Raw genomic sequence first — 14,847 nt, forward strand, 5'->3', positions numbered from 1 at the left:
GTTTAAGTCTACATACCAGTAATATCACACAATGTCTGTTCTTCAGTTATAGGATCTTCTATTTCCACAATTTCTAAAGGATGAAATGGGCTTCCATCGGATAGATCATCTTCTGTTACCTCCTCTTCCCTTTTTAGATAATTTTCTTCCTTTACGTCTTCATTGAGATCGTCACTGAGATCGTCATTCAGATCGTCACTGAGATCGTCATTCAGATAGTCATTGAGATCTTCTTTCAGATCGTCAGTCAGATCCTCTTTCAGATGGTCAGTCAGATCCTCTTTCAGATGGTCAGTCAGATTCTCAGTCAAATCCTCTTTCAGATCCTCAGTCAGATCCTCTTTCAGATCGTCAGCCAGATCCTCTTTCAGATCGTCAGCCAGATCCTCTTTCAGATCGTCAGCCAGATCCTCTTTCAGATCGTCAGCCAGATCCTCAGTCAGATCCTCAGTCAGATCCTCAGTCAGATCCTCAGTCAGATCCTCAGCCAGATCCTCTTTCAGATCGTCAGCCAGATCCTCTTTCAGATCGTCAGCCAGATCCTCTTTCAGATCGTCAGCCAGATCCTCTTTCAGATCGTCAGCCAGATCCTCTTTCAGATCGTCAGCCAGATCCTCTTTCAGATCGTCAGCCAGATCCTCTTTCAGATCGTCAGCCAGATCCTCTTTCAGATCGTCAGCCAGATCCTCTTTCAGATCGTCAGCCAGATCCTCTTTCAGATCGTCAGCCAGATCCTCTTTCAGATCGTCAGCCAGATCCTCTTTCAGATCGTCAGCCAGATCCTCTTTCAGATCGTCAGCCAGATCCTCTTTCAGATCGTCAGCCAGATCCTCTTTCAGATCGTCAGCCAGATCTTCTTTCAGATCGTCAGCCAGATCGTCAGCCAGATCCGCTTTCAGATCATCAGCAAGATCCACTTTCAGATCATCAGCAAGATCCACTTTCAGATCATCAGCAAGATCCACTTTCAGATCATCAGCCAGATCCGCTTTCAGATCATCAGCCAGATCCGCTTTCAGATCATCAGCCAGATCCGCTTTCAGATCATCAGCCAGATCCGCTTTCAGATCATCAGTCAGATCTGCTTTCAGATCATCAATCAGATCTGCTTTCAGATCATCAGTCAGATCTGCTTTCAGATCATCTTCTTCCTTTACTTCCTCTTGCAAAGATTCATCATCTTTTCTTAGCTCATCTTCATCGTTCACTAACATATGCCACACTTCTCTGCTGTCCTGATCTTCTACCTTTACTTTTTCTTCTTCTTCCAAGTCTTCATCCTTTAATGACAATGAATCCTCCATCTCTTCCTGCTTTTCCAGTTCAACCTTTAGATAATCTTTTACCTTTAGGTCCATATCTAGTTTTAGGTCTTTCAGCTTAAATTCTTCATTTAATTCTTTGATTTTGTCCCAATCAGCTGGCACAAAAATAGGAATAGGAACCTGTAAGAAAGGTTAAGCATTACTACCCTCAGTCAGTTAAAGAACAAAATATACAGTACCGAAACGCTGTAAAGTAAGAGCTTTCAAAAATATACATTTAAATGTTAATTAATTTACAAAATGTAAAGTGAGTGAACAGAGGAAAAATCTAAGATCAATATTTGGTGTGACTACCCCTTGGCTTCAAACCAGCATCAATTATTACACTCGCACACTTTTTACACTTGAACAAAGTCAGGTATTTTGTAGGATTAGATATATGATTAACCAATTATACCAAGAGGGTGCTAAATGATCAATTTCATATGTAGGTCGAAAGACCATCATTAAACAGAAACAGCTGTGTAAGAGGCTTAAAATTGGGGAGGAACACCCAAACTCTGCTACTAAGGTGAAGTTGTGGAAGACCGTTTATTGTCACAGGCCATACACCATGGCAAGACTGAGGCACAGCAACAAGACACAAGGTAGTGTTATACTGCATCAGCAATATCCAGGCAAAGACTTCAAAGCAGACTGGGGCTTCGTGATGTGCTGTTTAAGCTCTTTTGAAGAAGTTCAAAGAAACGGGCAACATTGAGGACCGTAGATACAGTGGTCAACCAAGGAAACTTAATGCAGCAGATGAAAGACCTCATGCTTACTTCTCAGCAGGTGCTCTGGACTGATAAGTCAAGATTTGAAATATCTGGCTGTAGCAAGAGTCAGTTTGTTCAGGGAAGGGCTGGAGATCAGTTCAATATTGAGTATCTGCAGGCAACAGTGAAGCATGGTGGAGGTTCCTTGCAAGTTTGGGGCTGCATTTCTGCAAATGGAGTTGCAGATTTGGTCAGGATCAATGGTGTCCTCAATGCTGAGAAATACAGGCAGATACTTATCCATAAGAGCTGCATGATTACTCATTAAAAGGTCGCAATCTCGACTCGACCCCTACTTGATCTTAATCCAGCATTTCTACGATACTTTCAGGCTTGGTTATTTCATCTGTCACGGGATTCCCTCACTGACAGCTGAAATTAAACGTCAATCAACCGGTTGTTAAGGAGTGGGGCCACAGCTTGCTTAAAGTGGTGTTCTGGCCGAAATTATACTTTTTAAATAAAAATACCCCTATAATACACAAGCTTAATGTATTCTAGTAAAGTTAGTCTGTAAACTAAGGTCTGTTTTGTTAGTTTATAGCAGTAGTTTGTTATTTTATAAACTTACAGCAGGCCGTGGCCATCTTAAGTGTGGGCATCTGAAGCCAGACTGTATTTCTTCCTGGATCTCATCCTTGCAGATCTCGCACATGCTCAGTGCAGCACAAGCAGTGTAATAGGTTTCAGGTCAGGTTTCCATAGCAACGGCAGTTTCAGAGGGTTGCCGCCCCACATGCTCAAGGTCAGGTTTCCATAGCAACGGCAGTTTCAGAGAAAGTTGCTGCCCCTTCCCAGAAGGCATTGCAAACAGGAAATGATGCGATGGGCCGCGGCCAGGGAGGAGGAAGTGAAAAATGAATTCAGCAGATATACAGGAGGTGCTGAGAAAAAAAATGTAAAAATATCCAATTTGTTTACAGTGCGCAGTTTAGTGAGGGATGCTGAAGAGTTGTAAAAGTGGGTGGAACTCCACTTTAACAACTGATGGCTCATTCAGCTGTTCAGTTCAGCTCATTCAGTTCCCCCGCTCACAGCTGTCAAAAAAAAACAAAAAAACAGCCATTGCTCAGCTGCTTAAATAGACAGATAAAAAGAAACATTGCATGTTCTTATTTGTCCTTCTGTTTATTCATTTAGGCCCCTTTCACACGGCCCTTCCATATGTCCATTTTTCATCAATCCGCAATAAAAAAAGAAAAAAAAGAAAAAAAAAAAAAACTGAAAAAAAATGGGAGTGCCCTCCCCCCATGGTCCATACCAGGCCCTTCAGACCCTCCCCACATACCAAAATAATAAAAAATGGCATGACCCCCCCCCCCCCAAAGGTCTGGAAAGGGAGGGGACAAGCAAGTGGCCCACCCCCCCTTCCTGAACCATACCAGGCAGCATGCCCTCAACATGGGGGGGTGGGTGCTTTGTTGATGGGGGACAAGGGCCTCTTCCCGACCCCAAACACCCTGGCTGGTGGTTGTCTGGGTCTGCGGCAGAAAAGAGCGAAGAATCCCACTGACAGCTGATGACTCATTGGTTGTTAAAGACGCGGTGGCTGGCTTTCCAGCCCCCTCCTTAGCAACCGATATATTGTGTTTGAAGTTCAGTTCAGTCACTTTTTTTTGTTGTTAAAAAAACAGATGTCAAAATTGACATCCATATCAGTTTTTTTTTTTGTAAAGAAAAAAAAAAAAATCAGATTGACTGAACAGAAAAAAAAAAAACGTAACAAACGTGTGAAACTAGCCTTAAAGATCAAATGGATTAACTTTGGTCTGCAAATGAAGTCCGTTTAAAAGCTTGCCGAGCGGCTCACGCCGATATATGTTGGCAGAATGATACTCCTGTGCAAACGGATGTACCTGTATGTCAGTCCACAAAAGCAGGAGCATGAGCGTGTAAACAAGGCATTTCCCTGTTCTGCGTAGTGACATGACAGATCTTCTGTTCCGTGTCATCGGGAACAGTGATCTCTGTCATGTCAGTGGTAGCCCATCCCCCCTACACTTGGAACACGCTGAGGGAACACACTTAGCCCCTTGATCCTCCCCTAGTGTTTAACCCCCCTTCCATACCAGTAATCAGTGGCTTTTTTTAGCTCTGATGGCTGTATAAATGTCAATGGTTCCAAAATAGTGTCATAAGTGTCTGATCTGTCCACCGTTAATAATAAAAAAAAATTAAAAGGCCATAAATCTATCCTCTATTTTGAAGACGCTATAACTTTTGCGCAAACCAATAAACACTAATTGCGATTTTTTGTTTACCAAAAATATGTAGATGAATACATATCAGCCTAAACTGAGGAAGAAATTTTTTTTTTTTTTTTTTATATATTTTTTGGAGGTTATTTATTATAGCAAAAAGATAGTCTGTTCATACAGAGTATGAATAGCGATCCGTCATCTCCCCTACATAGTCCACTGCCCCTTCAGTTAGAACACACACTAGGGAACACAATTAACCCCTTGATCGCCCCCTAGTGTTAACCCCTTACCTACCAGTGACATTTTTACAGTAATCAATGCATTTTTATACAGCACAGTGCTTGTGCTGTGTCATTTGGCCCCCTGTAACACCTGGCTGATCCTGCCTGGCTATACCCCAACCCCTGTACGCTGACTCAGATATATCAGGGCTGCTGAGCCCTGACACCGGAGACATCCGTACGTGCCTCCGTCATCCGCAACCTTCTGTCGTCCCTGTGCTCTCTCCCCCTCGGCCTGTCAGCTTGTGACAGTGCCTGCCCTCTCAACTTGTGCTTCTCAAATAACTTTCACATCTTCATACCATCCCCTCTGTGTTCTAATCCTGTGTGTCCCTGTGTGAGTGATTTATAAAAAAAAAAAAAAGTCTGCTATACCTCATTTCACAGATCTTCTCAGCAATCACATGATCAGCTTGCTCTCTGTCTCCTCTCCTGACCTCAGCGGGGGAATCTTGGCTCCGCCCGCCGCATCTTTTAGACGGGGAGAGAAGAAAACCAGCCAATCAGGTGATCGCTGAGAAGAGCTCTGAAATGAGGTATAGCTGGCTTTTTTTTTTTTTTTAAATAAAAATTACTCACACAGGGCCACACAGAACACAGATGGGGATGGTATGAAGATGTGAAAGTGGCTTAACAACCACTTTAATGGTAATTTTTTATTTCATTACACATTACATTATTTTCCATTTAATTTCTTTAACCCCTTGCAGAACAGCGCACGACGATATACATCGGCAAGGCTAGGCAAATGCACGTAGAGGTACGTCCCCAATAAATCGCGGCATAGTGGGCGCGTGCCGTGTACTCCATGAGCATGCCCACGGGCTCGATGTCAGCCAGGGGCCCGTGATCTTGTCACGGAGCGGCAAAACGGGGAGATGCCCATGTAAACAAGGCATTTCCCTGTTCTGCCTAGCAACATGACAGATCTACTGCTCTGTCATGGGGAGCAGTGATCTCTCATGTTCTAGTGAGATAATCTCCCCCTACAGTTAGAATCACTCCCTAGTGTTTAACCCCTTCCCTGCCAGTGTCATTTACACAGTAATCAGTGCATTTTTAAAGCACTGATCGCTGTATAAATGACAATGGTCCCAAAATAGTGTCAAAAGTGTCCGCTATGTCCACCATAATGTCGCAGTCACAATAAAGCAAAGCCATCTCAGGTATAGGACTGTCCAAGAAGAAGAAAAATTGAGAGGGGTTGCTTTAAACCACTTGCCGACCAGCCACAGTCAGTCATACTGCCAGAGAGGGAGATCAGCTGTTCCTAGTGATCAGGAACAGCGATCTCTCCCCTCCACCCCCAGTTAGAAACACCTGCCTAGGGAACACGCAGATCGCCGTCATTACTAAAAAAAATAAAGAAAGAAAAATTAATAAAAATGCCAAAAATCTATCCCTTATTTTGTAGACGCTATAACTTTTGCGCAAACCAATTAATATACGCTTATTGCGATTTTTTTTACCAAAAATATGTAGAAGAATACATATCGGCCTAAACTGTGAAAGAAATTTGCTTTTTTATATATTTTTGGGGGATATTATTATAGCAAAAAGTAAAAAATTGATTTTTAATACAGCTTACCTGTAAAAAACCTTTTCTCGGAGTACATCACGGGACACAGAGCACCATAATAATGACTATCTCTATCTGGGTTATACGCTACCTTTAGGTGACTGGACACTGGCAACCAATAGAAAGAAAGTTCCCCCATATAACCCCTCCCATACAGGAAGTACCTCAGTTTTTGTAGTAAGCAATGAAGATCCCAGAAAAGAGGGGATGGACCCTGTGTTCCCTGATGTACACCAAGAAAAGGATTTTACAGGTAAGCTGTATTAAAAATCCATTTTTCCTTATCGTACATCACGGGACACAGAGCACCATAATAATGACTATCTGGGATGCCCTAAAGCAATGCCCCTGAGGGGAGGGAGACACTATTCTAGAAACTGCCACCAAAGGAGGACCTACTCCGTTATTTGTAATATGCTGAGGCCAAAGGCAGTATTTTCTACGTGATTGACATTGACCTGGTAAAAACCCTGTAGATGTATAAACCAAAGACCAAATAATGGTCTTGTACCCCTGGGCCACCGACATCTGATGAATGGATGACCCAAGATACGCCCACACCTGGTAGAGAATCTCTCCCCAGAAAAAAATGAGTTTTTTGCCATTTAAACCATAGACATCATTGAACTGGCAGATCAACTGCTAAATATTCAACCGGGATGCCGCATGCCCTTCCTGGGCTCTTCTGGCAGCACAACCAGGATTCCTGACTTGCGATGACAACTCAAGTAGACCCTGAGTGTCTAAACTACCTCTAGAGTAGGTAGAGATCTTTCTCCAGCCAATTGCGGATTTAGGAGAAATATAAAAGGGAAGACACTGTCATGATTCAAGTGAAAAACTAGAAACCACTTTAAGAAAAATGGAGGATGCAACATCACCTTGTGATGCGAGACCAAAAAGGGGGGGGGGGGGGAGAAGAAGAGGAAGAGGAGGAAGAAGAGGAAGAGGAAGAAGAGGAAGAAGAAGAGGAAGAGGAAGAAGAGGAAGAAGAGGAGGAAGAGGAGGAAGAGGAAGAGGAGGAAGAGGAGGAAGAGGAAGAGGAGGAAGAGGAGGAAGAGGAAGAGGAGGAAGAGGAGGAAGAGGAAGAGGAGGAAGAGGAAGAGGAAGAGGAAGAGGAAGAGGAAGGGGAAGAAGAGGAGGAAGAGGAAGAGGAGGAAGAGGAAGAGGAGAACAACGACCCCTGGGAAAAAAATGGATAGTTACTGACCCTTAACGGTACTTAAGGCCAAACTCCTTTCTACCGATTGGAGAAAGAGAAAAACCTCCCACCCACATATTTCTGTGGGTGCCACTTCCTGGCTTCAAGCTAGGCAAAAAAAAAAAATATTTTCAAGTCCTGTAATTGAAGTTCCCCGAAGCTGGCTTCCAGGGGCTCAACAGTGCTGAGATACAGGACTCAAGGCCATCAGGTCCCGCTGGACTGAGAGTGTCCAAAGGAGTAACCCCTGCAAGACCTGCTATGTCCCCCCTGGACTAATTCGGCCAACACCAATATCAGTGTTACCACCTTATGGATTCTTCACAACAGATGTGGTAGAATCCTAAACAGGGGAAAAAAGCTTCAAATAAGGGAGAAGCAGACCTTAAGGTATTACCAGCGTATGTACCACCATTGGCAGTGGGACTCTTGTCTTGGACACACCTGTCCCAACTGATATAGAACTGCAGCATTCCCCTTGCCACTATCCTACACCTGGAATACGTATTGGCGATGGAGACAGCACTTGTACCGTCCGAAACAGAAACCTCCCTGAGTCGCATGACCTCTCGACTGCCTCGGTGGTTGATATATATATATGTCTGCCAAGGCATTTTTAGATTGAACCTACAACAGATTTGTCCTATAATCCAGAGCAAGGCATACCGGCCAAAAAATTACCAGCTATTGGACAGTATTTTCTCCTGTGGAAATCAAGTCTACTGAACTGTAGCCAGCCTTAAGTCAACTTAGAGAGACTGGCATCAGTGGTTATCTTTCAGATTCCCGAAAAGGAAGAATATCAAGCACCAATCTTTGCGCTGCAACAACACGGAAACAGAGCCTTCCGGCAAAGCAATGCCTGGATCTTCAAGTTTCCGTCAGGGAATGAACCTCTACCAAGACCTGGAGAAGGGCTGTATGTAGGGAACATACTTTGACCCAAACACAGCTTCCTTCTGTAGAAATATAAGGAACCCCTTGGAATTGACTGCTTCTTGAGCAAAGATTGAGGTAAAGAGTATTGAGGTGACTTCAGCAAGCCCAGCACTGGAGCTAGAAGCTTTCCACTGCAATTACAGAAATCCTTGATGAGCCTCGAAACAAACCACCACATGAAATCTACCCCTTGCAGAGAGGTCTTCACTGAACCGTCTAACCTATCTGAAAACAGAAGGATGTTCAGTGAGTTGATATCCTGAGACAGACCTCATGTTTCTACTTGACTTTGGAACTACCACCATGTGTCTCACAATAACGAGCCCATAAACTTCTGCTCCAAAAGCAAATGTAAGGCAAAGACTGACGACTCTGACAGACCCCCACCCAAGAGGTGCCCTTAACCAACCAGGTTTCTGCCAGCAAAAGATGGAACAAACCACTTCAGAGACTGCCTAAGTCTTACTGGCTTGAGATACTATCAAAAAACCCAGCAGCCTCAGATGCTTCCCTCACCCCGGTGGGGAATAGCTTACAGCATCTGGTATCCCTGGGCAGTCTCCCATCTGTATACTAACCAGGCTTGATCTTGTTTAGTCTTCAATCAACTGAGATCAGGCATGAACAAGGTGATGTGGCCACAGTCCGACAAAAAATGAATGCGCCAGGATACCCTGCAATGCCCAACACCACAGTGGTTCAGATGCACCCAAAACCACTGTCCATAAGAGGATGCGGATACCTGCCAGATCACTGAACCTGAGAGCGGTAGTCCTGCTTCCATCGGCTGCCTCTTTTTTGGAACTGTTTAACTGGTATAACAGGTATCCCAATAAACAGTCATCAAAGGATGCAGGCATAAACCAATGTTGGTTTACCTCTACACAAGCCCTTAGGTATGCAAGTACCTAGGCATGCAAACATGCAGGTATACAAATGCTCTTGCCATTCATGCATTCATGTATACAGTACAGGGTTAATACGCTCATACTGATGTACCCTCAGGCAAACAAGCACCCCGGCAAATAGGCCCCGATGCATGTAGTCCTATGTAAATAAGTACATAGGTAAATACAGTGGGGATCAAAAGTTTGGGCACCCCAGGTAAAAATGTGTATTAATTTGCATAACGAAGCCAAGGAAAGATGGAAAAATCTCCAAATGGCATCAAATTACAGATTAGACATTCTTATATGTCAAAAAAAGTTAGATTTTATTTCCATCATTTACACTTTCAAAATTACAGAAAACAAAAAAATGGCGTCTGCAAAAGTTTGGGCACCCTGCAGAATTTATAGCATGCACTGCCCCCTTTGCAAAGCTGAGACCTGCCAGTGTCATGGATTGTTCTCAATCATCGTCTGGGAAGACCAGGTGATGTCAATCTCAAAGGTTTTAAATGGCCAGACTCATCTGACCTTGCCCCAACAATCAGCACCATGGGTTCTTCTAAGCAGTTGTCTAGAAAACTGAAACTGAAAATAGTTGACGCTCACAAAGATGGAGAAGGCTATAAGAAGATAGCAAAGCATTTCAGATGTCAATATCCTCTGTTCGAAATGTAAGAAATGGCAGTCATCAGGAACATTGGAAGTTAACCTCCCTGGCGGTATGATTCTTTCGGATTTTAGGTGCTGAAAGCGGTACAATTATTTTGCATGGAAATTTGGCGTTTTATATTGTAGGTCTGTAAATCTTAACAATAACACACTTAAATCTGTCCAAACCAGAGTCTAGTAGATATCCCGGGTATGATAAAGTTTGAAACACAAAAACATAAATTATAATATAATAAATAAAAATAAATAATTAAAAAAAATTAAAAAAAATAGTAATAAAATAAATTTCCCCACAATTCACTATCGCTCAATTCTGCAAGTGTTCTAATTTACTATCGCTGTTTTCTAGCTGGTCTAAAGCCACTTTTGACGTAAAGGGACACTTTTTGGTTGCTATGGACAATCTCCAGTTTCCAGGCAGAAAGAACAGTGTATATCATGTAAAACTGCATGCAGGGCATGGGCCAGAGCACTGGGGACAAAAGGGATGTGAAATCATTTCATACAGTACTGTAATCTGTAAGATTACAGTACTGTATGTGTTATGATTTTGACATTTTTTTGAATTTGCCGCCAGGCTCCGCCCCCGTGCGTCGCGCCGCTCGCAGGGAACGGAGCCTGGCACGGAGAGGCTTCAGAGGAGGACGGAGCCCTCGGTCACTGCGGGTGACATCGCAGGATCCCGGGGACAAGGTAAGTAAAGCCGCCCCAGGATCCTGCAATGCGATCCCGAGTGTGGCTCGGGGTTACCGCTAATGGTACTGAATTTTAACCCCGAGCCACACTCGGGAATACCGCCAGGGAGGTTAAAGCAAGATCTGGAAGACCAAGAAAAATATCAGACAGAACAGCTCGCAGGATTGTGAGAAAAGCAATTCAAAACCCACGTTTGACTGCACGATCCCTCCAGAAAGATCTGGCAGACACTGGAGTTGTGGTACACTATTCCACTATAAAGAGATACTTGTACAAATATGGTCTTCATGGAAGAGTCATTAGAAGAAAACCTTTTCTACGTCCTCACCACAAAAATTAGCATTTGAACTTTGCAAATGAACATACAGACAAGCCTGAGGCATTTTGGAAACAAGTTCTGTGGACTGATGAGGTTAAAATAGAACTTTATCGTCAGAATGAGCAAAGGTACGTTTGGAGAAGAAAGGGCACAGAATTTAATGAAAAGAACCTCTGTCTAACTGTTAAGCATGGGGGTGGATCAATCATCCTTTGGGGTTGTATTGGTGCCAGTGGCACAGGGAACATTTCACGAGTAGAAGGAAAAATGGATTCAATAAAATTTCAGCAAATTTTCGATGGTAACTTGATGCCATCTGTGAAAAAGCTGAAGTTAAAGAGAGGATGGTTTCTACAAATAGATAATGATTCTAAACACACCTCAAAATCCACGGGGGATTACATCAAGAGGCGTAAACTGAAGGTTTTGCCATGGCCTTCACAATCTCCTGACCTTAACATTATTGAAAATCTATGGAAAGACCTTAAAAGAGCAGTGCGTGACAGACAGCCCAGAAATCTCAAAGAACTGGAAGACTTTTGTAAGGAAGAATGGGCAAAGATACCTCAAACAAGAATTGAAAGACTCTTGGCTGGCTACAAAAAGCGTTTACAAGCTGTGATACTTGCCAAAGGGGGCAGTACAAGATATTAACTCTGCAGGGTGTCCAAACTTTTGCAGACACCATTTTTTTTGTTTTCTGTTTTTTTTAAAGTGTAAACGATGGAAATAAAATGTAACTTTTTTTTGACATATTATAAGAATGTCTAATCTGTAATTTGATGCCATTTGGAGATTTTTCCATCTTTCCTTGGCTTCGTTATGCACATTAATACACATTTTTACCTGGGGTGCCCAAACTTTCGATCCCCACTGTAGTTCCGGAGAAAACATGTACATATGTATACAACTTAATGTAATAAACATGTGAATGCAGTACAAATGAAAACATGCCAGCATGGAAGCATGCGTTCATGCAAATATGCATTTGGGCAAAATATGAAAGTGTGCGTTATATACACGCATTCATGCAACACGTGCCCATGGAAACAGGCAATCTCACAATAAGCAAGCATGCGTTTATTAAACTTGTTTATGCAACCTTTATCTATGTAGACATTTATAAACATGCATCTTTATGCAACCATGTATTTTTATGTGCGATCATGATACATATGATTCTATATGCGATCCAGCATCTTTATGCGAACCAGAATTTTTTTACGATCAAGCAGCCAAGTATTCTGATGCAACCATGAGGGTTATTCACCAAGGTCAAACCCACCCCGCACCACAAGCACACTCGGAAGTAAAGTCACCGGAGATCCGAGGGGGGATATGCAAGGAAAATAAAAAACAGCATTTTAGCCTGCACATGATTGGATGACAAAACCAGCAGAGCTTCCCCTTATTTCAGATCTACCTCCTAGATTCAGTGCGACTGCACCCCCAAGCGCACCCGCAGTGCAAAGTGGATTTGTCCTCCACAAACAACTCACCATGTGAACATGTATATTCAAGCAAACATGTATAATCATGTATCTTTATGCAATTAGACATCTTTAAGCGATCAAGCATTTCTATGCGACCATGTATCTTTATGTGATCATGAATAATCAATGTCCAGTTATATAAATATGTCCAAACCTGCATCTTTATGCAAGCATTAACAACCTGGCATCTATGCGATTATGCATTGTATGCAACCATGAACATGTATCAAGCATGCAAACATGTAAGTTCTTGTACATTTCTGCAAACACGAATAAACATGCATCTTTGTGCATCCATGCATGCTTAAGCAACCATGCATTCTGTGCAAAAAATCAAACATGTATAACCATGTATATTTATGCAAAACATGACAAAAAGATGCATACATTGCTTTGTGCAATCATACATCCTTGTACAACCGTGCATTTTTAGCAACTGTGCGCTTTAGCAAATGTGCCTTTTTAGCAACCGTGCGTTTTAGCAGGTTTGCAAGCACCTGCTTAGCTGCAACTGGGTCCATACTAGAGCTGCAGGTTTTTAGTCAAGCACATATGCACTATACTGGAGATACAAACTACTTAAAAAAATGCATCCATGCTCACGTTTTCCCCAAACGTGTATATTTAAACATGCATTTAAGCAACAAGATTGCAAGCATGTATATGCTGCACCTGCTTGTAAAGCAGTCAACACTTTAAAGCGAACTGCTAACCATCCAGGGGCGTTTTAACTTACAGTTGTACCGTTGTACCCCCTCCCCCCCCGATAAGCAGTAAATATGCAGCATATAATCATGACTTGTCTTCATATAGTTCTCCCATAGTAAGCACTCACACTTTGTTGGTATCCACAGGCTGCTGCTGTGTCTCCAGAGGCCTACTGAACCTGTTGCTACATGGCATGGCCGCCCTTCCACTTCCTGCCTATATAAAAATATGCCATACTGAGCGAGCCTGCGCCCTCTAGTGGCTGGAGGAGAATCCGCAGCCACATGAGTAAGAGTATATAGCATGATTAAAAAACGGCACACTGCTCCCAGTGGCCACCGGGAGAACAGACAGTCAGATTTCTCTCTCTTTTTTTTTTTAAAGAGAAACTCCAAACAAATGCAGACTTACCATTCCTGCTGCAGGACTCTGAACATAAACAGGAGTCCAAACTTTACCCATCACGGCGAGCTGTCATAAAAGACCTTCAGAGACTGGGTCCCCCTTAATCTGGGGTCCACTCCCCTGGACCTGTATAGCACCCTGCAGGAAAGCACCTTGGTCAGAACACTGCACAGTTTTCCATTAAGCAGGGTCAAGCGCCATAAGGCTGCATTACAGGCAAAACCTCAAGGAATCTTCTCTCCTTCCCATGAGGCTCGGGTACCATTCATTTTAGCCTTCATGCCATCCGAATGGATCTGATCAGAACGCCCTTTACTGGGACATCATTAGGTTTTGAAGAGCTTCAAAACAGCCATGACCAACACCTTCAAGACACTGGCGAAAAAACTGAGGTTCTTCCTGTATGGGAGGGGATATATGGGGGAACTTTCTTTCTATTGGTTGCCAGTGTCCAATCACCTAAAGGTAGCGTATAACCCAGATAGTCATTATTATGGTGCACTGTGTCTCGTGATGTATGATAAAGAAATACATTGCTTTTTTTTTCAAAATTGTCGCTCTTTTTTTGTTTATAGCGCAAAAAATAAAAACCGCAGAGGTGATCAAATACCACCAAAAGAAAGCTCTATTTGTGGGGGGAAGAAAAAAAGGACGTCAATTTTGTTTGGGTACATCGTCGCAGGACCGCGCAATTGTCAGTTAAAGCGACGCAGTGGCGTATTGCAAAAAGTGCTATGGTCAGGAAAGGGGTAAATCCTTCCGGGGCTGAAGTGGTTCAATTTGATTGAAACAAAGAGTATGATGTCTTTTTTTGCCATCTTGTTTGAGAACCTAATGTTCAGGGGTTGTAAATCTTTCAAATAAAAAAAGTTCTTCAGAATCGTGATCTTTATTCTAAGCAAAAAAAAAAAAAAAAAAAAGTGATTCTCATTTTTTCCAGAATCGTGTAGCTCTATTATTCATCATGACATACTATTAGGGACGCGTGTGACTGGCCCCAAATTTATTCTGCAAAAGGACGAACCCAAACATACAGCCAATATCATTAAGAACTATCTTCGGCATAAAGAACAAACAGTCCTAAAAGTGATGGTTTGGTTCCCACAGAGCCTTGATCTCAACATAATCAAATAGGTCTGGGATTACACCAAGAGAGGCAGCCTACATCCACATATTTGTGGTTTTCTCTCCAAGAGGTTTGTAACAAACTACCTGCCAAATTCGTTCAAAACTGCATGCAAGTGTACCTAGAAGAATTGATGCTGTTTTAAAGGCACAGGATGGTCACACCAAATATTGATTTGAGATTTGATTTGGATTTCTCTTTTGTGCATTTACTTTCCAATATGTTAATCAATAAAAACTATTAACATTAATATGTTT

The 14,847-nt window shown here is 42.6% G+C and overlaps 1 protein-coding gene across 3 annotated transcripts in view; it reads right to left on the reverse strand.

Moving 5' to 3' along the window:
- ZMYM2 (zinc finger MYM-type containing 2) overlaps positions 1–14,847 on the reverse strand; it is a 134,470-nt gene that overhangs the window by 25,629 nt on the left and 93,994 nt on the right. For all 3 annotated transcript variants that reach the window (XM_073613468.1, XM_073613469.1, XM_073613467.1), the window contains exon 15: positions 17–1,445. In XM_073613468.1, the coding sequence (XP_073469569.1) occupies positions 17–1,445 (1,429 nt within the window). The remainder of the gene's footprint in view (positions 1–16; positions 1,446–14,847) is intronic.

The sequence above is a fragment of the Aquarana catesbeiana genome, linkage group LG02 (assembly GCF_042186555.1).
Source record: "Aquarana catesbeiana isolate 2022-GZ linkage group LG02, ASM4218655v1, whole genome shotgun sequence".
NCBI lineage: Eukaryota > Metazoa > Chordata > Amphibia > Anura > Ranidae > Aquarana > Aquarana catesbeiana.